At 39.5% G+C, this 23,242-nt stretch overlaps 1 protein-coding gene across 1 annotated transcript; it reads left to right on the top strand.

Moving 5' to 3' along the window:
• The first annotated feature begins 111 nt into the window (after positions 1-111).
• LOC131951400 (coiled-coil alpha-helical rod protein 1) lies at positions 112-22,215 on the top strand. The gene is made up of 19 exons (XM_059313802.1): positions 112-197; positions 981-1,098; positions 1,286-1,319; positions 1,458-1,691; positions 1,854-2,041; positions 2,437-2,680; positions 2,822-2,874; positions 3,805-3,892; positions 4,182-4,292; positions 4,608-4,714; positions 16,354-16,466; positions 16,700-16,778; positions 17,493-17,611; positions 18,020-18,090; positions 18,479-18,596; positions 18,705-18,806; positions 19,182-19,333; positions 21,599-21,821; positions 21,915-22,215. Exons 1-19 carry the CDS (start codon positions 137-139, stop codon positions 22,010-22,012), a joined length of 2,313 nt encoding a protein of 770 aa, XP_059169785.1. The 5' UTR covers positions 112-136; the 3' UTR covers positions 22,013-22,215.
• The last annotated feature ends 1,027 nt before the right edge of the window (positions 22,216-23,242 follow it).

Genomic DNA, 23,242 nt, shown 5'->3' with positions numbered 1-23,242 from the left:
GTTCTTGAATCTATTAGTAGATCTAGATCTACTAATAGATTCAAGAACACAATATGTCATATTTTTTTTTATTCGACCCCCCCCCGCCACTTTTTGATCGCTTTACGACATACGAGTTGTTTAGCTTGGACACAAAATGGCAGCAAATATGAATAAACCTGACGATTTTATGATCACTCGCCTAAATTTGAATAATTGTACGTACCAGTAAATTTTAAATTCAATTGCTTTTTGCTGAAATTATTCACAATAGCAGAGTGCCACGAAAACTTTGTAATGACGCTCCGTCGTGTGTCAATGTTTTAAACAAATTATAAATTAATTTAAATTGCGTTGACTGTGCAGTGTGCCACTGGCCCGCCAAAGTGGCAGAAAAGTCCTGTCTGCTGAAACTCATGAAGAAGACATATGTGTGTCTGTCTGTTTCTCGGGTAATATTCTGTCGTTGAATTTGGCGCTTTGAGACTAAAGTAGGACAGAGCATTGAGCATCACAATACCATACTGAGAATGAATTGAGTGAAGACTTGATGCTAGTGCTAGAGGGCAGGGACTATAAATAGTAATGATAGTTCCTCTTTTAGTTAGGACCTGTAGCGGATAAGTTGTGTTGTTGGAAACGTGACATATTTGTGCTGAGTTACTTAAATTCTGTTTGGAAAATAAAACGTATTGATCCGTCAAGCTAGTGAAATCTTCCTAGATGTAGAACAAACCACCAATACTGCATAGAAGAATTGCAACACAAGCAGAGCTTATGACAACCAAAACATCAGTGCCTAAATTTCATGTCAACTAAACAGCACCACAATCTACCATTCTCCAATGTTATATAGGCCTATATAGTTTTTAGTTAATTAACTTTGAAATTTTTTAATTACTATACATGTATTTTAATTTATTTTTTCTTTTATTAGTTATGACTATTTTTCTTCTCAAGCACTACACGAATGTCATTAATCATTTTTTTAATCTTATCAGTACAAGGGAATGTTCTTCTTCCACCATCAGAGTTTGAAAAACCTTTGGTATCCCATACAGAGCTGGAGGTAATGAAGAAACAAATCAAACAACTTGAGCAAGAAAACAAAAAGATAAAGTAAGTGCAGCTCAGGTGCAAGAGGTTAGGGTTGAAAAGACTAGGATCTAAAGATGTCTTGCTCGTAACATTGCTGAGATCATCAAGATTCATATATTAAAAAACAAAAGAAAGCTTAAAATATTTTAAATCTATAGTTTTATTTTGATTTGGAATCAGCTTCTGAGTACTATTTTCTTTTCTGTAGATTATTACAAGATGCTGTGCCTCATTCGAACCAAGTAAGTTTTCTCACAATTTAAAAAAAAACTTTATGGTAATTTGTTTTTAAATTCTTATTAGTCCCGGTTAAATTAAATCTATCAATTATTTATTTATTAAATGTTCAGTGATAACTTATTTTCCAATTTTTTGTTAAGATTCAGGCTCTGCCCATAGCCCTACCTCACAATGAATATGCTGATGAACTGATCAAGAGGCAAGCAGGGGAGATAACAGACTTGAGGGCAGAGCTAATGAAGCTGGGCCATGCTTACAACCAAGAAGTTAGTGACCTGGAACAAAAGATGGACATGATGGCTAATGACCATCAGAAGGAGGTGAAGATGTTAGAGAAACAACTGGAGAAGAAGGAAGATGAACTGGACCAGACAGTATGTTGGTTTGTTTACATTTTTAGTTCGTCTCTCAGATGGCACAACACTTCAGCCTAAATAAATGTAGTTTATAGTTTCTGTGGTTTATCTTTAAGTTTAATTCCGTGATTTAAATATCTCTGGTAATTTTATGCTGTTGTCTGTTGTTTTTTCCCCAAGCTTTCCAGATTAAGTAGTGAGCTGCAAAGAACTCAAGAAGACACAAGCAGGGAGCTTTTACAAGTGAACAAAACTTTAGAGAGCACTAGAGCCTCACTGAGTGCTAGAATAATGGAACTTGAGGAGACGCTGACCAGCGTGCAGAAGGAGAGGGATAAAACTGTGGCTCAGCTGGAGTTTGACCTCAGGTAGGATAATCTGGAGCTTAGCATTGGGTAAGAAATATGGAGCTTAATCTAAGGTAGAAATTGTAGAATGGGTATTGTTGGGACAACACCAATTTTTATCTCGAGTAAAAACTAATTTATAATGCCACACTCAAATTTTGATGTAGTTTTAAAGCTTTATTATATTAGTGTGCTGCTCGCGTAACTTGACCACACATAGCTACTCTTATACCACAACTGGCACTTAATCTCAAGAAAAACCAACACTGTACATTTAAGCCTCTGTGAAAATTTGTTTTATTTTTACACCTGTTGTTTAATAATCCTTGCAGCAACAAGAATGAGCTATTTGCAACATCCAGCCATTTCTAACATGCAGCCATTTCTAACATGCATGTATTTGTACTTTCCTCTAGAAATAAAAGTCGAACAATCAAGGATCAAGCTCACCAGATAGGTAAACTAAAAACTTACATCGGTGAGACGGAACAAACCCACAAGCCAGCCCAGCTGTGGAGGGTGGAGAAGGAAACTGTAGACAACAAGTTGAAACTGGCTCTGGCAGAGAAAGAAAAACTTCAGTCTGAGCTGCAGTTATTGGATGTCAGGTTTAAAGCATTGAGTCACATTCTGGCTATACAGGAAACAGAATTAAGCAAAGTATGATGGGAAAGTGTTCTGTTTTAGTTTTACAACTCAACATTTTAATACTAGTGTTAAAATAAACCAAGTAGAAACAATGTACATTTTTTCTTGAGGTAAATTTCCACTTCATTCTTACAAATGATTCTGTGTGTTTAGGCAAAAGATGAAGGTCATGGTCAGAAAAAGCAACACAGCCTTCTGGTCACTAGGTGAGTTGCCACTAGCACATCATTTGTTATAGTACTGAGGGCCTCAACACTTCTGTGTTGCTAGCACATCATTTGTTATAGTACTGAGATTCTCAATGTTTCTGTGTTAGGTGACTCTAACACATCATTTGTTATAGTACTGAGGGCCTCAATGTTTCTGTGTTAGGTGACTCTAACACATCATTTGTTATAGTACTGAGATTCTCAATGTTTCTGTGTTAGGTGACTCTAACACATCATTTGTTATAGTACTGAGGGCCTCAATGTTTCTGTGTTAGGTGACTCTAACACATCATTTGTTATAGTACTGAGGGCCTCAATGCTTCTGTGTTAGGTGACTCTAACACATCATTTGTTATAGTACTGAGGGCCTCAATGTTTCTGTGTTAGGTGACTCTAACACATCATTTGTTATAGTACTGAGGGCCTCAATGCTTCTGTGTTAGGTGACTCTAACACATCATTTGTTATAGTACTGAGGGCCTCAATGTTTCTGTGTTAGGTGACTCTAACACATCATTTGTTATAGTACTGAGGGCCTCAATGTTTCTGTGTTAGGTGACTCTAACACATCATTTGTTATAGTACTGAGGGCCTCAATGTTTCTGTGTTAGGTGACTCTAACACATCATTTGTTATAGTACTGAGGTTCTCAATGCTTCTGTGTTAGGTGACTCTAACACATCATTTGTTATAGTACTGAGGGCCTCAATGTTTCTGTGTTAGGTGACTCTAACACATCATTTGTTATAGTACTGAGGTTCTCAATGCTTCCTTGCTTGGTGCCTAGAGCACATCATGTGTAATCTGAGGAATTGTGATGTGTAGCCTATCACATTTATAGCTAGTCTGATAATTACTTGTGTAGTAGGTATTTGATGGAACTTATCTCTCCTCTATCAGTATACTACCAGTTATTTGTTTATCTAGATGGCGTGAGAAAGTATTTGCACTTCTGGTCCAGCAGAAATCATCAGAGTTGGTTCACAGAAATGATTGCAACAACACCAATCTCAAGGTAGGTTTTTTGTATTTTAATGTATTTTAGTTCTCATTTGGATGTTTAAAAAAAGGCTTTGTTTGTATTTTAGATAATATTAATGGAACATTTTTTAAGGGTAAGAATGAAGAAATGAGTATTTGTTTTAGCTAGATATATTTCCTATTTAGCTGATGGATCTAACATTGTAACATTTCCCTAGTAGTTCATGAATCTTGCTTGAAACATTTCTATTAGTTGATGAATCTAACATTGTAACACCTCCCATTTAGTTGATGAATTTAACATTGTAACACCTCCCATTTAGTTGATGAGTTTAGCCCAGCAGCTTGATGCCAGCCAATCTCAAGTGGAAATGTTAAAGCTTTCTCTAACAGAAAAATCTGCCCAACTACAAATGGAGTTGAACAATAAAGAGGTCTGTTGAAATGTTGCCACATGGGTTGGTTTGTGTATGGTTTGAAAGTTTAGCACATGAAGTTATTAAGATAAATTGTACTTGTTTTGTGTGTGCCACTAATTAGCATATTTTAATTAACCTGAGTATATTTTAAATAAACCTGAGTATATTTTGATTAACCTGAGTATATTTTATTTAACCTGAGTATATTTTAATTAACCTGAGTATATTTTAACTAACCAGGTGCCACTAATTAGTATATTTTAATTACCCTGAGCATATTTTAATTAACCAGGTGCCACTAATTAGTATATTTTAATTACCCTCTAACAGAGACTTGAGCAGGAACTGGACCAGGTCAACAAGGTGGCCGTTTGTTTGGATGACCAGAGTCAGGACAGCCAGCGTTGTGTCATGGCTCTTGTGGAGTTTGTACAGAGGTCAGTTTTTGTGTCTTGTGGAGTTTGTACAGAGGTCAGTTTTTGTCTCTTGTGGAGTTTGTACAGAGGTCAGTTTTTGTCTCTTGTGGAGTTTGTACAGAGGTCAGTTTTTGTGTCTTGTGGAGTTTGTACAGAGGTCAGTTTTTGTCTCTTGTGGAGTTTGTACAGAGGTCAGTTTTTGTCTCTGGTGGAGTTTGTACAGAGGTCAGTTTTTGTCTCTTGTGGAGTTTGTACAGAGGTCAGTTTTTGTCTCTGGTGGAGTTTGTACAGAGGTCAGTTTTTGTCTCTTGTGGAGTTTGTACAGAGGTCAGTTTTTGTCTCTGGTGGAGTTTGTACAGAGGTCAGTTTTTGTCTCTTGTGGAGTTTGTACAGAGGTCAGTTTTTGTCTCTTGTGGAGTTTGTACAGAGGTCAGTTTTTGTCTCTTGTGGAGTTTGTACAGAGGTCAGTTTTTGTCTCTTGTGGAGTTTGTACAGAGGTCAGTTTTTGTCTCTTGTGGAGTTTGTACAGAGGTCAGTTTTTGTCTCTTGTGGAGTTTGTCCAGAGGTCAGTTTTTGTCTTGTGGAGTTTGTACAGAGGTCAGTTTTTGTCTCTTGTTGAGTTTGTACAGAGGTCAGTTTTTGTCTTGTGGAGTTTGTACAGAGGTCAGTTTTTGTCTCTTGTGGAGTTTGTACAGAGGTCAGTTTTTGTCTTGTGGAGTTTGTACAGAGGTCAGTTTTTGTCTCTGGTGGAGTTTGTACAGAGGTCAGTTTTTGTCTCTTGTGGAGTTTGTACAGAGGTCAGTTTTTGTCTCTTGTGGAGTTTGTACAGAGGTCAGTTTTTGTCTCTTGTGGAGTTTGTACAGAGGTCAGTTTTTGTCTCTTGTGGAGTTTGTACAGAGGTCAGTTTTTGTCTCTTGTGGAGTTTGTACAGAGGTCAGTTTTTGTCTCTTGTGGAGTTTGTACAGAGGTCAGTTTTTGTCTCTTGTGGAGTTTGTACAGAGGTCAGTTTTTGTCTCTTGTGGAGTTTGTACAGAGGTCAGTTTTTGTCTCTGGTGGAGTTTGTACAGAGGTCAGTTTTTGTCTCTTGTGGAGTTTGTACAGAGGTCAGTTTTTGTCTCTTGTGGAGTTTGTACAGAGGTCAGTTTTTGTCTCTTGTGGAGTTTGTACAGAGGTCAGTTTTTGTCTCTTGTGGAGTTTGTACAGAGGTCAGTTTTTGTCTCTTGTGGAGTTTGTACAGAGGTCAGTTTTTGTCTCTTGTGGAGTTTGTACAGAGGTCAGTTTTTGTCTCTTGTGGAGTTTGTACAGAGGTCAGTTTTTGTCTCTTGTGGAGTTTGTACAGAGGTCAGTTTTTGTCTCTTGTGGAGTTTGTACAGAGGTCAGTTTTTGTCTCTTGTGGAGTTTGTACAGAGGTCAGTTTTTGTCTCTTGTGGAGTTTGTCCAGAGGTCAGTTTTTGTCTTGTGGAGTTTGTACAGAGGTCAGTTTTTGTCTCTTGTTGAGTTTGTACAGAGGTCAGTTTTTGTCTTGTGGAGTTTGTACAGAGGTCAGTTTTTGTCTCTTGTGGAGTTTGTACAGAGGTCAGTTTTTGTCTTGTGGAGTTTGTACAGAGGTCAGTTTTTGTCTCTGGTGGAGTTTGTACAGAGGTCAGTTTTTGTCTCTTGTGGAGTTTGTACAGAGGTCAGTTTTTGTCTCTTGTGGAGTTTGTACAGAGGTCAGTTTTTGTCTCTTGTGGAGTTTGTACAGAGGTCAGTTTTTGTCTCTTGTGGAGTTTGTACAGAGGTCAGTTTTTGTCTCTTGTGGAGTTTGTACAGAGGTCAGTTTTTGTCTCTTGTGGAGTTTGTACAGAGGTCAGTTTTTGTCTCTTGTGGAGTTTGTACAGAGGTCAGTTTTTGTCTCTTGTGGAGTTTGTACAGAGGTCAGTTTTTGTCTCTTGTGGAGTTTGTACAGAGGTCAGTTTTTGTCTCTTGTGGAGTTTGTACAGAGGTCAGTTTTTGTCTCTTGTGGAGTTTGTCCAGAGGTCAGTTTTTGTCTTGTGGAGTTTGTACAGAGGTCAGTTTTTGTCTCTTGTTGAGTTTGTACAGAGGTCAGTTTTTGTCTTGTGGAGTTTGTACAGAGGTCAGTTTTTGTCTCTTGTGGAGTTTGTACAGAGGTCAGTTTTTGTCTTGTGGAGTTTGTACAGAGGTCAGTTTTTGTCTCTGGTGGAGTTTGTACAGAGGTCAGTTTTTGTCTTGTGGAGTTTGTACAGAGGTCAGTTTTTGTCTCTTGTGGAGTTTGTACAGAGGTCAGTTTTTGTCTCTTGTGGAGTTTGTACAGAGGTCAGTTTTTGTCTTGTGGAGTTTGTACAGAGGTCAGTTTTTGTCTTGTGAAGTTTGTACAGAGGTCAGTTTTTGTCTCTTGTGGAGTTTGTACAGAGGTCAGTTTTTGTCTTGTGGAGTTTGTACAGAGGTCAGTTTTTGTCTCTTGTGGAGTTTGTACAGAGGTCAGTTTTTGTCTCTTGTGGAGTTTGTACAGAGGTCAGTTTTTGTCTCTTGTGGAGTTTGTACAGAGGTCAGTTTTTGTCTCTTGTGGAGTTTGTACAGAGGTCAGTTTTTGTCTCTTGTGGAGTTTGTACAGAGGTCAGTTTTTGTCTCTTGTGGAGTTTGTACAGAGGTCAGTTTTTGTCTCTTGTGGAGTTTGTCCAGAGGTCAGTTTTTGTCTTGTGGAGTTTGTACAGAGGTCAGTTTTTGTCTCTTGTTGAGTTTGTACAGAGGTCAGTTTTTGTCTTGTGGAGTTTGTACAGAGGTCAGTTTTTGTCTCTTGTGGAGTTTGTACAGAGGTCAGTTTTTGTCTTGTGGAGTTTGTACAGAGGTCAGTTTTTGTCTCTGGTGGAGTTTGTACAGAGGTCAGTTTTTGTCTTGTGGAGTTTGTACAGAGGTCAGTTTTTGTCTCTTGTGGAGTTTGTACAGAGGTCAGTTTTTGTCTCTTGTGGAGTTTGTACAGAGGTCAGTTTTTGTCTTGTGGAGTTTGTACAGAGGTCAGTTTTTGTCTTGTGAAGTTTGTACAGAGGTCAGTTTTTGTCTCTTGTGGAGTTTGTACAGAGGTCAGTTTTTGTCTTGTGGAGTTTGTACAGAGGTCAGTTTTTGTCTCTTGTGGAGTTTGTACAGAGGTCAGTTTTTGTCTCTTGTGGAGTTTGTACAGAGGTCAGTTTTTGTCTCTTGTGGAGTTTGTACAGAGGTCAGTTTTTGTCTCTTGTGGAGTTTGTACAGAGGTCAGTTTTTGTCTCTTGTGGAGTTTGTACAGAGGTCAGTTTTTGTCTCTTGTGGAGTTTGTACAGAGGTCAGTTTTTGTCTCTTGTGGAGTTTGTACAGAGGTCAGTTTTTGTCTCTTGTGGAGTTTGTACAGAGGTCAGTTTTTGTCTCTTGTGGAGTTTGTACAGAGGTCAGTTTTTGTCTCTGGTGGAGTTTGTACAGAGGTCAGTTTTTGTCTCTTGTGGAGTTTGTACAGAGGTCAGTTTTTGTCTCTTGTGGAGTTTGTACAGAGGTCAGTTTTTGTCTCTTGTGGAGTTTGTACAGAGGTCAGTTTTTGTCTCTTGTGGAGTTTGTACAGAGGTCAGTTTTTGTCTCTTGTGGAGTTTGTACAGAGGTCAGTTTTTGTCTCTTGTGGAGTTTGTACAGAGGTCAGTTTTTGTCTCTTGTGGAGTTTGTACAGAGGTCAGTTTTTGTCTCTTGTGGAGTTTGTACAGAGGTCAGTTTTTGTCTCTTGTGGAGTTTGTACAGAGGTCAGTTTTTGTCTCTTGTGGAGTTTGTACAGAGGTCAGTTTTTGTCTCTTGTGGAGTTTGTACAGAGGTCAGTTTTTGTCTCTTGTGGAGTTTGTACAGAGGTCAGTTTTTGTCTCTTGTGGAGTTTGTACAGAGGTCAGTTTTTGTCTCTTGTGGAGTTTGTACAGAGGTCAGTTTTTGTCTCTGGTGGAGTTTGTACAGAGGTCAGTTTTTGTCTCTGGTGGAGTTTGTACAGAGGTCAGTTTTTGTCTCTTGTGGAGTTTGTACAGAGGTCAGTTTTTGTCTTGTGGATTTTGTACAGAGGTCAGTTTTTGTCTCTTGTGGAGTTTGTACAGAGGTCAGTTTTTGTCTCTTGTGGAGTTTGTACAGAGGTCAGTTTTTGTCTCTTGTGGAGTTTGTACAGAGGTCAGTTTTTGTCTCTTGTGGAGTTTGTACAGAGGTCAGTTTTTGTCTCTTGTGGAGTTTGTACAGAGGTCAGTTTTTGTCTCTTGTGGAGTTTGTACAGAGGTCAGTTTTTGTCTCTTGTGGAGTTTGTACAGAGGTCAGTTTTTGTCTCTTGTGGAGTTTGTACAGAGGTCAGTTTTTGTCTCTTGTGGAGTTTGTACAGAGGTCAGTTTTTGTCTTGTGGAGTTTGTACAGAGGTCAGTTTTTGTCTCTTGTGGAGTTTGTACAGAGGTCAGTTTTTGTCTTGTGGAGTTTGTACAGAGGTCAGTTTTTGTCTCTTGTGGAGTTTGTACAGAGGTCAGTTTTTGTCTCTTGTGGAGTTTGTACAGAGGTCAGTTTTTGTCTCTTGTGGAGTTTGTACAGAGGTCAGTTTTTGTCTCTTGTGGAGTTTGTACAGAGGTCAGTTTTTGTCTCTTGTGGAGTTTGTACAGAGGTCAGTTTTTGTCTCTTGTGGAGTTTGTACAGAGGTCAGTTTTTGTCTCTTGTGGAGTTTGTACAGAGGTCAGTTTTTGTCTCTTGTGGAGTTTGTACAGAGGTCAGTTTTTGTCTCTTGTGGAGTTTGTACAGAGGTCAGTTTTTGTCTCTTGTGGAGTTTGTACAGAGGTCAGTTTTTGTCTCTTGTTGAGTTTGTACAGAGGTCAGTTTTTGTCTCTTGTGGAGTTTGTACAGAGGTCAGTTTTTGTCTCTTGTGGAGTTTGTACAGAGGTCAGTTTTTGTGTGATGGCTCTTGTGGAGTTTGTACAGAGGTCAGTTTTTGTCTCTTGTGGAGTTTGTACAGAGGTCAGTTTTTGTCTCTTGTGGAGTTTGTACAGAGGTCAGTTTTTGTCTTGTGGAGTTTGTACAGAGGTCAGTTTTTGTCTCTTGTGGAGTTTGTACAGAGGTCAGTTTTTGTCTCTTGTGGAGTTTGTCCAGAGGTCAGTTTTTGTCTCTTGTGGAGTTTGTACAGAGGTCAGTTTTTGTCTCTTGTGGAGTTTGTACAGAGGTCAGTTTTTGTCTCTTGTGGAGTTTGTACAGAGGTCAGTTTTTGTCTCTTGTGGAGTTTGTACAGAGGTCAGTTTTTGTCTCTTGTGGAGTTTGTACAGAGGTCAGTTTTTGTCTCTTGTGGAGTTTGTACAGAGGTCAGTTTTTGTCTCTTGGGAGTTTGTACAGAGGTCAGTTTTTGTCTCTTGTGGAGTTTGTACAGAGGTCAGTTTTTGTCTCTTGTGGAGTTTGTACAGAGGTCAGTTTTTGTCTCTTGTGGAGTTTGTACAGAGGTCAGTTTTTGTCTCTTGTGGAGTTTGTACAGAGGTCAGTTTTTGTCTCTTGTGGAGTTTGTACAGAGGTCAGTTTTTGTCTCTTGTGGAGTTTGTACAGAGGTCAGTTTTTGTCTCTTGTGGAGTTTGTACAGAGGTCAGTTTTTGTCTCTTGTGGAGTTTGTACAGAGGTCAGTTTTTGTCTCTTGTGGAGTTTGTACAGAGGTCAGTTTTTGTCTTGTGGAGTTTGTACAGAGGTCAGTTTTTGTCTCTTGTGGAGTTTGTACAGAGGTCAGTTTTTGTCTTGTGGAGTTTGTACAGAGGTCAGTTTTTGTCTCTTGTGGAGTTTGTACAGAGGTCAGTTTTTGTCTTGTGGAGTTTGTACAGAGGTCAGTTTTTGTCTCTTGTGGAGTTTGTACAGAGGTCAGTTTTTGTCTCTTGTGGAGTTTGTACAGAGGTCAGTTTTTGTCTTGTGGATTTTGTACAGAGGTCAGTTTTTGTCTCTTGTGGAGTTTGTACAGAGGTCAGTTTTTGTCTCTTGTGGAGTTTGTACAGAGGTCAGTTTTTGTCTCTTGTGGAGTTTGTACAGAGGTCAGTTTTTGTCTCTTGTGGAGTTTGTACAGAGGTCAGTTTTTGTCTTGTGGATTTTGTACAGAGGTCAGTTTTTGTCTCTTGTGGAGTTTGTACAGAGGTCAGTTTTTGTCTCTTGTGGAGTTTGTACAGAGGTCAGTTTTTGTCTCTTGTGGAGTTTGTACAGAGGTCAGTTTTTGTCTTGTGGATTTTGTACAGAGGTCAGTTTTTGTCTCTTGTGGAGTTTGTACAGAGGTCAGTTTTTGTCTTGTGGATTTTGTACAGAGGTCAGTTTTTGTCTCTTGTGGAGTTTGTACAGAGGTCAGTTTTTGTCTCTTGTGGAGTTTGTACAGAGGTCAGTTTTTGTCTCTGGTGGAGTTTGTACAGAGGTCAGTTTTTGTCTCTTGTGGAGTTTGTCCAGAGGTCAGTTTTTGTCTCTAGTGGAGTTTGTACAGAGGTCAGTTTTTGTCTCTTGTGGAGTTTGTACAGAGGTCAGTTTTTGTCTTGTGGAGTTTGTACAGAGGTCAGTTTTTGTGTCTTGTGGAGTTTGTACAGAGGTCAGTTTTTGTCTCTTGTGGAGTTTGTACAGAGGTCAGTTTTTGTCTCTGGTGGAGTTTGTACAGAGGTCAGTTTTTGTGTCTTGTGGAGTTTGTACAGAGGTCAGTTTTTGTCTCTTGTGGAGTTTGTACAGAGGTCAGTTTTTGTCTCTGGTGGAGTTTGTACAGAGGTCAGTTTTTGTCTCTTGTGGAGTTTGTACAGAGGTCAGTTTTTGTCTCTTGTGGAGTTTGTACAGAGGTCAGTTTTTGTGTCTTGTGGAGTTTGTACAGAGGTCAGTTTTTGTCTCTTGTGGAGTTTGTACAGAGGTCAGTTTTTGTCTCTGGTGGAGTTTGTACAGAGGTCAGTTTTTGTCTCTTGTGGAGTTTGTACAGAGGTCAGTTTTTGTCTCTTGTGGAGTTTGTACAGAGGTCAGTTTTTGTCTCTTGTGAAGTTTGTACAGAGGTCAGTTTTTGTCTCTTGTTGAGTTTGTACAGAGGTCAGTTTTTGTCTCTTGTGGAGTTTGTACAGAGGTCAGTTTTTGTCTCTTGTGGAGTTTGTACAGAGGTCAGTTTTTGTCTCTAGTGGAGTTTGTACAGAGGTCAGTTTTTGTCTCTTGTGGAGTTTGTACAGAGGTCAGTTTTTGTCTCTTGTGGAGTTTGTACAGAGGTCAGTTTTTGTCTCTTGTGGAGTTTGTACAGAGGTCAGTTTTTGTCTCTGGTGGAGTTTGTACAGAGGTCAGTTTTTGTCTCTTGTGGAGTTTGTACAGAGGTCAGTTTTTGTCTCTTGTGGAGTTTGTACAGAGGTCAGTTTTTGTCTCTTGTGGAGTTTGTCCAGAGGTCAGTTTTTGTCTCTTGTGGAGTTTGTACAGAGGTCAGTTTTTGTCTCTTGTGGAGTTTGTACAGAGGTCAGTTTTTGTCTCTTGTGGAGTTTGTACAGAGGTCAGTTTTCGTCTCTTGTGGAGTTTGTACAGAGGTCAGTTTTTGTCTTGTGGAGTTTGTACAGAGGTCAGTTTTTGTCTTGTGGAGTTTGTACAGAGGTCAGTTTTTGTCTCTTGTGGAGTTTGTACAGAGGTCAGTTTTTGTCTCTTGTGGAGTTTGTCCAGAGGTCAGTTTTTGTCTCTTGTGGAGTTTGTACAGAGGTCAGTTTTTGTCTCTTGTGGAGTTTGTACAGAGGTCAGTATTTGTCTCTTGTGGATTTTGTACAGAGGTCAGTTTTTGTCTTGTGGAGTTTGTCCAGAGGTCAGTTTTTGTCTCTTGTGGAGTTTGTACAGAGGTCAGTTTTTGTCTCTTGTGGATTTTGTACAGAGGTCAGTTTTTGTCTCTTGTGGATTTTGTACAGAGGTCAGTTTTTGTCTTGTGGAGTTTGTCCAGAGGTCAGTTTTTGTCTCTTGTGGAGTTTGTACAGAGGTCAGTTTTTGTCTCTTGTGGAGTTTGTCCAGAGGTCAGTTTTTGTCTCTTGTGGAGTTTGTACAGAGGTCAGTTTTTGTCTCTTGTGGAGTTTGTCCAGAGGTCAGTTTTTGTCTCTTGTGGAGTTTGTACAGAGGTCAGTTTTTGTCTCTTGTGGAGTTTGTACAGAGGTCAGTTTTTGTCTTGTGGAGTTTGTACAGAGGTCAGTTTTTGTCTCTTGTGGAGTTTGTACAGAGGTCAGTTTTTGTCTCTTGTGGAGTTTGTACAGAGGTCAGTTTTTGTCTCTTGTGGAGTTTGTCCAGAGGTCAGTTTTTGTCTCTTGTGGAGTTTGTACAGAGGTCAGTTTTTGTCTCTTGTGGAGTTTGTACAGAGGTCAGTTTTTGTCTTGTGGAGTTTGTACAGAGGTCAGTTTTTGTCTCTTGTGGAGTTTGTACAGAGGTCAGTTTTTGTCTCTTGTGGAGTTTGTACAGAGGTCAGTTTTTGTCTTGTGGAGTTTGTACAGAGGTCAGTTTTTGTCTCTTGTGGAGTTTGTCCAGAGGTCAGTTTTTGTCTCTTGTGGAGTTTGTACAGAGGTCAGTTTTTGTCTCTTGTGGAGTTTGTACAGAGGTCAGTTTTTGTCTCTTGTGGAGTTTGTACAGAGGTCAGTTTTTGTCTCTTGTGGAGTTTGTACAGAGGTCAGTTTTTGTCTTGTGGAGTTTGTACAGAGGTCAGTTTTTGTCTTGTGGAGTTTGTACAGAGGTCAGTTTTTGTCTCTTGTGGAGTTTGTACAGAGGTCAGTTTTTGTCTCTTGTGGAGTTTGTCCAGAGGTCAGTTTTTGTCTCTTGTGGAGTTTGTACAGAGGTCAGTTTTTGTCTCTGGTGGAGTTTGTACAGAGGTCAGTTTTTGTCTCTTGTGGAGTTTGTACAGAGGTCAGTTTTTGTCTCTTGTGGAGTTTGTACAGAGGTCAGTTTTTGTCTCTTGTGGAGTTTGTACAGAGGTCAGTTTTTGTCTCTTGTGGAGTTTGTACAGAGGTCAGTTTTTGTCTCTTGTGGATTTTGTACAGAGGTCAGTTTTTGTCTTGTGGAGTTTGTCCAGAGGTCAGTTTTTGTCTCTTGTGGAGTTTGTACAGAGGTCAGTTTTTGTCTCTTGTGGATTTTGTACAGAGGTCAGTTTTTGTCTCTTGTGGATTTTGTACAGAGGTCAGTTTTTGTCTTGTGGAGCTTGTCCAGAGGTCAGTTTTTGTCTCTTGTGGAGTTTGTACAGAGGTCAGTTTTTGTCTCTTGTGGAGTTTGTCCAGAGGTCAGTTTTTGTCTCTTGTGGAGTTTGTACAGAGGTCAGTTTTTGTCTCTTGTGGAGTTTGTCCAGAGGTCAGTTTTTGTCTCTTGTGGAGTTTGTACAGAGGTCAGTTTTTGTCTCTTGTGGAGTTTGTACAGAGGTCAGTTTTTGTCTTGTGGAGTTTGTACAGAGGTCAGTTTTTGTCTCTTGTGGAGTTTGTACAGAGGTCAGTTTTTGTCTCTTGTGGAGTTTGTACAGAGGTCAGTTTTTGTCTCTTGTGGAGTTTGTCCAGAGGTCAGTTTTTGTCTCTTGTGGAGTTTGTACAGAGGTCAGTTTTTGTCTCTTGTGGAGTTTGTACAGAGGTCAGTTTTTGTCTTGTGGAGTTTGTACAGAGGTCAGTTTTTGTCTCTTGTGGAGTTTGTACAGAGGTCAGTTTTTGTCTCTTGTGGAGTTTGTACAGAGGTCAGTTTTTGTCTCTTGTGGAGTTTGTACAGAGGTCAGTTTTTGTCTCTTGTGGAGTTTGTACAGAGGTCAGTTTTTGTCTCTTGTGGAGTTTGTACAGAGGTCAGTTTTTGTCTCTAGTGGAGTTTGTACAGAGGTCAGTTTTTGTCTCTTGTTGAGTTTGTACAGAGGTCAGTTTTTGTCTCTTGTGGAGTTTGTACAGAGGTCAGTTTTTGTCTCTTGTGGAGTTTGTACAGAGGTCAGTTTTTGTCTCTTGTGGAGTTTGTACAGAGGTCAGTTTTTGTGTGATGGCTCTTGTGGAGTTTGTACAGAGGTCAGTTTTTGTGTGATGGCTCTTGTGGAGTTTGTACAGAGGTCAGTTTTTGTGTGATGGCTCTTGTGGAGTTTGTACAGAGGTCAGTTTTTGTCTCTTGTGGAGTTTGTACAGAGGTCAGTTTTTGTCTCTTGTGGAGTTTGTACAGAGGTCAGTTTTTGTCTCTTGTGGAGTTTGTACAGAGGTCAGTTTTTGTCTCTTGTGGAGTTTGTACAGAGGTCAGTTTTTGTCTCTTGTGGAGTTTGTACAGAGGTCAGTTTTTGTCTCTTGTGGAGTTTGTACAGAGGTCAGTTTTTGTCTCTTGTGGAGTTTGTACAGAGGTCAGTTTTTGTCTCTTGTGGAGTTTGTACAGAGGTCAGTTTTTGTCTCTTGTGGAGTTTGTACAGAGGTCAGTTTTTGTCTCTTGTGGAGTTTGTACAGAGGTCAGTTTTTGTCTCTTGTGGAGTTTGTACAGAGGTCAGTTTTTGTCTCTTGTGGAGTTTGTACAGAGGTCAGTTTTTGTCTCTTGTGGATTTTGTACAGAGGTCAGTTTTTGTCTCTTGTGGAGTTTGTACAGAGGTCAGTTTTTGTCTCTTGTGGATTTTGTACAGAGGTCAGTTTTTGTCTCTTGTGGATTTTGTACAGAGGTCAGTTTTTGTCTCTTGTGGAGTTTGTACAGAGGTCAGTTTTTGTCTCTTGTGGAGTTTGTACAGAGGTCAGTTTTTGTCTCTTGTGGAGTTTGTACAGAGGTCAGTTTTTGTCTCTTGTGGAGTTTGTACAGAGGTCAGTTTTTGTCTCTTGTGGAGTTTGTACAGAGGTCAGTTTTTGTCTCTTGTGGAGTTTGTACAGAGGTCAGTTTTTGTCTCTGGTGGAGTTTGTACAGAGGTCAGTTTTTGTCTCTTGTGGAGTTTGTACAGAGGTCAGTTTTTGTCTCTGGTGGAGTTTGTACAGAGGTCAGTTTTTGTCTCTTGTGGAGTTTGTACAGAGGTCAGTTTTTGTCTCTGGTGGAGTTTGTACAGAGGTCAGTTTTTGTCTCTTGTGGAGTTTGTACAGAGGTCAGTTTTTGTCTCTTGTGGAGTTTGTACAGAGGTCAGTTTTTGTCTCTTGTGGAGTTTGTACAGAGGTCAGTTTTTGTCTCTGGTGGAGTTTGTACAGAGGTCAGTTTTTGTCTCTTGTGGAGTTTGTACAGAGGTCAGTTTTTGTCTTGTGGAGTTTGTACAGAGGTCAGTTTTTGTCTCTTGTGGAGTTTGTACAGAGGTCAGTTTTTGTCTCTTGTGGAGTTTGTACAGAGGTCAGTTTTTGTCTCTTGTGGAGTTTGTACAGAGGTCAGTTTTTGTCTCTTGTGGAGTTTGTACAGAGGTCAGTTTTTGTCTCTTGTGGAGTTTGTACAGAGGTCAGTTTTTGTCTCTTGTGGAGTTTGTACAGAGGTCAGTTTTTGTCTCTTGTGGAGTTTGTACAGAGGTCAGTTTTTATTTGATGCAGATTTTGTGTTGAGGTCAGTTTTTTTTTTATTCAGATTTTGTGTTGAGGTCAGTTTTTATTTGGTTCAGATGTTTGGTGGTGTTTTTGTTTGAAATTTTAACAAATGTTTATTGGCATTGTTTGATTCTCAGAGATTTGTCCTATCATTTTTTGCCTTAAAAATCATTGACTGCTGTATAACTGTATAACAATTAATGGTTACAAATGTATCTTAATCCCGTACAGCAACCAACTACAAATGGAAGAGAAGATGAAAATTCTTGAGGAGAAATCTAAAGTTTTAAAGACAATGTGTCAACGCATTAGTTTTGCAACCAGTCGCATGGAACTGTTAAAAGGTATAGAATTTGTTTAGTGTGCACTACAGGGGAAACTTTCCTCAGTGGTTCTTGTCAGTTTTTTAACTGCTGAACTAAAAGCACAAGTAAGGAATGTATAAAGACATAATTTTCTAAATTTTATAATCTCAGTTCACTGCCTCGCCATATTGTAATACAAATTGTGGATTTTTTCTTGACATAAATAAGATTTATTGTAGAAATCTTGATGTGATTCCACATATCCTCTCTAGCTCAACTCATGAGGAAATCAGCTTTCAGCATTAGCCTGGATGAACCCATCCAGCCCCAGTCATCACCTGCAGATAAAAGGTAAACACTTTTTTTCTGCCTGGTGTACTCACTCACTGCACATCAAAATAAACAAAGCTGGGTGGTCAAGGGCTAGAACATACAAGAACAAACCCAAAGACATCCAGGTTAAATCTACTTGTTAGTGGATCCTCATCTCCAGACTGGAGAATGTACAAGAGCCACAACTGATTGATTTCGGCATTGTTCCAGGTGAACTCTACTTCACCTGTCCTAATGGAGGGGTGCTTGACAAGTTAACAAACTACATATTTAGTTTTATTGTCCTAAGGGTAATTTGGTATCTCCTTGCTAGTAAGAACTACCCGTCTCTGTGCTACTAATTACCCGTCTCTGTGCTACTAATTACCTGTCTCTGTGCTACTAATTACCTGTCTCTGTACTACTAATTACCCATCTCTGTACTACTACTTACCTGTCTCTGTACTACTAATTACCTGTCTCTGTACTACTAATTACCTGTCTCTGTACTACTAATTACCTGTCTCTGTACTATTACTTACCTGTCTCTGTACTACTAATTACCTGTCTCTGTACTACTAATTACCCATCTCTGTACTACTACTTACCTGTCTCTGTACTACTAATTACCTGTCTCTGTACTACTACTTACCTGTCTCTGTACTACTAATTACCCGTCTCTGTACTACTAATTACCTGTCTCTGTACTAATTACCTGTCTCTGTACTACTAATTACCTGTCTCTGTCGTCAGTGAGAACTACCTGTGTCAAGAGCTGGAGAAAGTGATGAAAGAACGTGACCTTCTGGCGCTGCAGGTTGAGGAAGATTCCACCAGGTGGACACAGAGACTGACAGAGTTCAAGAACTCTTGTGAGATGATTTCAGATTTTATAATTATTTTTTCTTTATATTGTATTGGCTGCACACGTACACAGTATGCCAGATTGTCTGCTTTAGTCCTAAAACGTATGGCCAACAGCATAAATGTTTCCCCAAGAAAACTTACTGTATTTGTTTCCTGTGTACAACAAATTGCCTGTTTCCTGTGTACAACAAAATGCCTGTTTCCTGTGTACAACAAATTGCCTGTTTCCTGTGTACAACAAATTACCTGTTTCCTGTGTACAACAAATTGCCTGTTTCCTGTGTACAACAAATTGCCAGTTTCCTGTGTACAACAAATTGCCTGTTTCCTGTGTACAACAAATTGCCTGTTTCCTGTGTACAACAAATTGCCTGTTTCCTGTGTACAACAAATTGCCTGTTTCCCTTTGACAGATGCTGTAGAGAGCTCAAGCCTGAAGAAAACAGTGGAGGAGCTAGAACTGGATGTACAGCAGAAGTCTAAGGTAACAAACTGGCAACTTTACAAAACTTGGTCCTATTGTATATCATATTTAAGGTAGCAAACTGGCAACTTTACAATACTTGGTCCTATTGTATATCATATTTATTATCATCATTTGCTGTTCTACCCAAGACACATGACGCAGATGATGTAGAGTTCATCTATTTCAATTACCTGGCATTCGCTGTGGTCATCACTATGCCCAGCTGCCTTTGCTGCACTGTTTATATTATTTATTAAAACCAACTTCACTAACTTTAAATTCAGTTGATAATGACTTAAATTCTTTAAACATAGATAATACGCAACAAACTTTTTCAAATGTTTGTCTCTGTGTATGAGCCAGTAACTGTGGTCAAACAAATCTGTTTGTTATCATCTTGTTACAGATGTGCTCTCACTTGACTGAAGAGCTCCACATTCTAAGGGAAGAAAACCAGGAAAAGACAGAAATTATTGTAAAACTGAAGAAAGATTTAGACCGACATGCTAAAGGGCTTGAAACTGGTAATTCAACAACTTATTTTTTTTCTTACTCTGCTTGTAATTTTTATTTGATGGTTTAAAATCAATTATGGTATAATCTGTTACAACATTAGAAACTTTCTCTTTAAGTTCTGGGAGACCAAAGACTAAAAGATGAAGCCGTTTGGCAAGAAAAATTGTCAGAGTTGGAAAGAAAATTAAATGATTCAAAACGAGAACATGCTAAAGCAGGTAAGATTAGAGTTTTTATTTGTGTATTTTTTGCTTATGTGCTGTTATTGTGGTTTCATGAACAAATTTTATGAGATGATGAGTTTTAGGTTTTATCAGTTCATGCAAAGAATGTGGTATAGTTATTTCTTAAGAATCAGTTAAAAGTCACATTTTTTGTAACCAGACAGGTGAGCTAACTCTTGTAAGAGTTAATATTTTCATATAAACAGCAGATTCATGTTGTATATAACAGTCATATATTGTGTCTAGCAGTCATATGTTGAATATAGCAGTCATATGTTGTATATAACAGTCACATGTTGTGTATAACAGTCATATGTTGTATGTAACAGTCATTTGTTATATATAACACTCATATGTTGTATGTACCAGTCATATCCCTGCGCCAAATGGAGCGCAACCATAGACGAGAGGTTGAGAGAGCCAAAGAGCTGCTTGAGACAACAGAAAAACATTTGAACAGCCAGTTACAGCAGCTGCAGGTCAAACTTTTAAGTACGGAGAAGGAGAGGAACATCATGATGGTGGGTTTATGGTGTCTTGTGGTTAGGTGTGGGGTCAATGGTGTCATGTGGTGGGTTTATGGTGTCATGTGGTTAGGTGTAGGGTTAATGGTGTCATGTGGTTAGGTGTAGGGTTAATAGTGTCTTGTGGTGGGTTTATGGTGTAAAGTGGTTAGGTGTAGGGTTAATGTGGTTAGGTGTAGGGAACAGTTAGGGTTAATGGTGTCATGTAGTTAGGTGTAGGGTTAATGGTGTCTTGTGGTGGGTTTATGGTGTCTTGTGGTTAGGTGTAGGGTTAATGGTGTCAGTTGGTTAGGTGTAGGGTTAATGGTGTCATGTGGTTAGGTGTATGGTTAATGGTGTCATGTGGTTAGGTGTATGGTTAATGGTGACATGTGGTTAGGTGTAGGCTTAATGGTGTCATGTTGTTAGGTGTAGGGTTAATGGTGTCATGTGGTTAGGTGGTGGGTTAATGGTGTCATGTGGTTAGGTGGTGGGTTAATGGTGTCATGTGGTTAGGTGTAGGGTTAATGGTGTCATGTGGTTAGGTGTAGGGTTAGTGGTGTCATGTGGTTAGGTGTAGGATTAATGGTGTCATGTGGTTGGTTAATGGTGTCATGTGGTGGAATTATGGTGTCATGTGGTGGGTTAATGGTGTCACATGGTTAGGTGGTGGGTTAATGGTGTCATGTGGTTAGGTGGTGGGTTAATGGTGTCATGTGGTTAGGTGTTGGGTTAATGGTGTCATGTGGTTAGGTGTAGGGTTAGTGGTGTCATGTGGTTAGGTGTAGGATTAATGGTGTCATGTAGTTGGTTAATGGTGTCATGTGGTGGAATTATGGTGTCATGTGGTGGGTTAATGGTGTCAGGTGGAGGAATTATGGTGTCATGTGGTGGGTTAATGGTGTCACGTGGTTAGGTGGTGGGTTAATGGTGTCATGTGGTTAGGTGTAGGATTAATGGTGTCATGTAGTTGGTTAATGGTGTCATGTGGTGGAATTATGGTGTCATGTGGTGGGTTAATGGTGTCATGTGGTTAGGTGGTGGGTTAATGGTGTCATGTGGTTAGGTGTAGGGTTAGTGATGTCATGTGGTTAGGTGGTGGGTTAATGGTGTCATGTGGTTAGGTGGTGGGTTAATGGTGTCATGTGGTTAGGTGTAGGGTTAGTGGTGTCATGTGGTTAGGTGTAGGGTTAGTGGTGTCATGTGGTTAGGTGTAGGATTAATGGTGTCATGTAGTTGGTTAATGGTGTCATATGGTGGAATTATGGTGTCATGTGGTGGGTTAATGGTGTCATGTGGTTAGGTGGTGGGTTAATGGTGTCACGTGGTTAGGTGGTGGGTTAATGGTGTCATGTGGTTAGGTGTAGGGTTAGTGGTGTCATGTGGTTAGGTGTAGGGTTAGTGGTGTCATGTGGTTAGGTGTAGGATTAATGGTGTCATGTAGTTGGTTAATGGTGTCATATGGTGGAATTATGGTGTCATGTGGTGGGTTAATGGTGTCATGTGGTTAGGTGGTGGGTTAATGGTGTCATGTGGTTAGATGTAGGGTTAATGGTGTCATGTGGTTAGGTGGTGGTTTAATGGTGTCATGTGGTTAGGTGGTGGGTTAATGGTGTCATGTGGTTAGGTGTAGGGTTAATGGTGTCATGTGGTTAGGTGTAGGGTTAATGGTGTCATGTGGTTAGGTGGTGGGTTAATGGTGTCATGTGGTTAGGTGTAGGGTTAGTGGTGTCATGTGGTTAGGTGGTGGGTTAATGGTGTCATGTGGTTAGATGTAGGGTTAATGGTGTCATGTGGTTAGGTGTGGGGTTAATGGTGTCAAGTGGCTAGGTGTGGTGTCATGTGGTTAGATGTAGGGTTAATTGTGGCTAGGTGTAGGGTTAATGGTGTCATGTGGTTAGGTGTTGGGTTAATGGTGTAATGTGGTTAGGTGTGGGGAACAGTTAGGGTTAATGGTGTCATGTGGTTAGATGTAGGGTTAATGGTGTCATGTGGTTAGGTGTGGGGTTAATGGTGGTGGGCTGATGTTTGTGTTGGCTGTTGGGTCATCATTAAGTAAATGGGTGGAATATTTTTTCAGTTTAGATACAGTCGTTTTTAGACATCTTGGTCATTGTACATTTTGACAGTTTAAACTTTATTAGTTAGGATTAAACATGTTAAAAGTTATCTAGTTTTTTGACATTGAAATCTGACAGCTTACAACTGACCATAATCCATCATCACAGGCCACTTTAAGGTTACATTTGACAGCTTAAAACTGACCATAATCCATCATGACAGGCCACTTTAAGGCAGGAAGGTTTGATTGGCCAATTGAAAACAGAAAGGGGTGAACCGTACCGGTTACAAGACTCCAGCCGGTTACAGGAACCAAATGACACAGATCTGTATCAGCCAGAAGATCACAAAGAGCATCAAGACTTCCATGAGACAGATCTTGAGACCTCAGAAAATGTCTTGTTCCCCGACAAAGATAATCTGCATACCAGTGTCCAGAAAAAAGGTCAGTTTTCTCCCTCAAAACATTAATATAACTTTCTTAATTTTAAGAAATGTCTTCCATTATTTAATGATCCAATATGAAATGTTTTGCCAGATGGTATAGGGAATGTTCTGGAAGACTTAAAGTCCCTGACTGCTGTCATCTTTAGTGACGGAGAGGAAGATGACACATCAGATGAACACAACTTTTAATGTCACATAATGTCATCTAGTGAAATGTCAACAAAAATTGTCTATTTTTATAAATTATAAAGCCATAGTTACAGAATGTAAATTTTAACTGCCATGTTTATTTAGGGATTTATTTATAAATTATATGTACTTAATTTATTTTTTATACAAATGTGTCATTTTTTTATTACTGTTTATAATTCAATAATAAATTATGCAACCACTGAACTTTGTCCTTTCTTACAAGACAGCCTAATTAAAATCTAAACATAGTACTAACCTAATGCATTACCCAACACTACACCATAGCTTGATGTTAAAACTTAATCTTTTCACAAGTCAAATATTTAAATATTATATTGCTGGTCTGGTTCAGTGACTGTTATTCTTTAATCAACATCGAAAAGGACTTTCTGGTCAATAAAGGTAGTAAAAATCTTAGTAGTATATTTTGCTTTAGCTCTTTTTAAAGTTAAAAGATAGGGGACGCAATTCAAATAATTTGTTTGGGCATCTAATTTTAAGAGTTGCGCCCCTGTCTGGATCACTCCAACGTAAACTCAGCAGGACCAGCTCACTTTCACGTCTATGTAACGTTTTGTCAACACCTCATAAAGAGGCTCAGCTGTAGTATTCTCAACCTAGTGTTACCCTGTTCTACAAATACTTTACCACGTTTTACACATGCACATTTTTAGTTTCTTAAAAAAAGTTTTTAAGTCTGTTAGTAGTTAAAGTTATTATAACTCTTCTGACCAGGTCTCGTTCACTTATTGTGTTAAGTTCGACAGCAAATAGTAATCAGATTGTGCGCTATGGTCCAGTTATTCTATTGTCTCGCCATAAATACCATACTCTATACTAGTGAACTGTCATGTCACCCCCACATTGTCTAATGACCACTAAGTCATGTCACCCCCACATTGTCTCATGACCACTAAGTCATGTCACCCCCACATTGTCTCATGACAACTGTTATGTCACCCCCACATTGTCTCATGACAACTGTTATGTCACCCCCACATTGTCTCATGACCACTAAGTCATGTCACCCCCACATTGTCTCATGACAACTGTTATGTCACCCCCACATTGTCTCATGACAACTAAGTCATGTCACCCCCACAAAGTTTTATGTCAACTGTCATGTCACCCCACATTGTCTCATGAGATTCTAATTATATACCATTACTGCCTAATGACAGACCAACATCACGTATGACAGACGACAACACTAGCCAGACCAGCAGT

Source organism: Physella acuta, unplaced genomic scaffold (assembly GCF_028476545.2).
Source record: "Physella acuta isolate Inbredline_101_S28 unplaced genomic scaffold, ASM2847654v3 ptg000811l, whole genome shotgun sequence".
NCBI lineage: Eukaryota > Metazoa > Mollusca > Gastropoda > Physidae > Physella > Physella acuta.
This window is presented reverse-complemented; position numbering and strand designations above follow the sequence as displayed.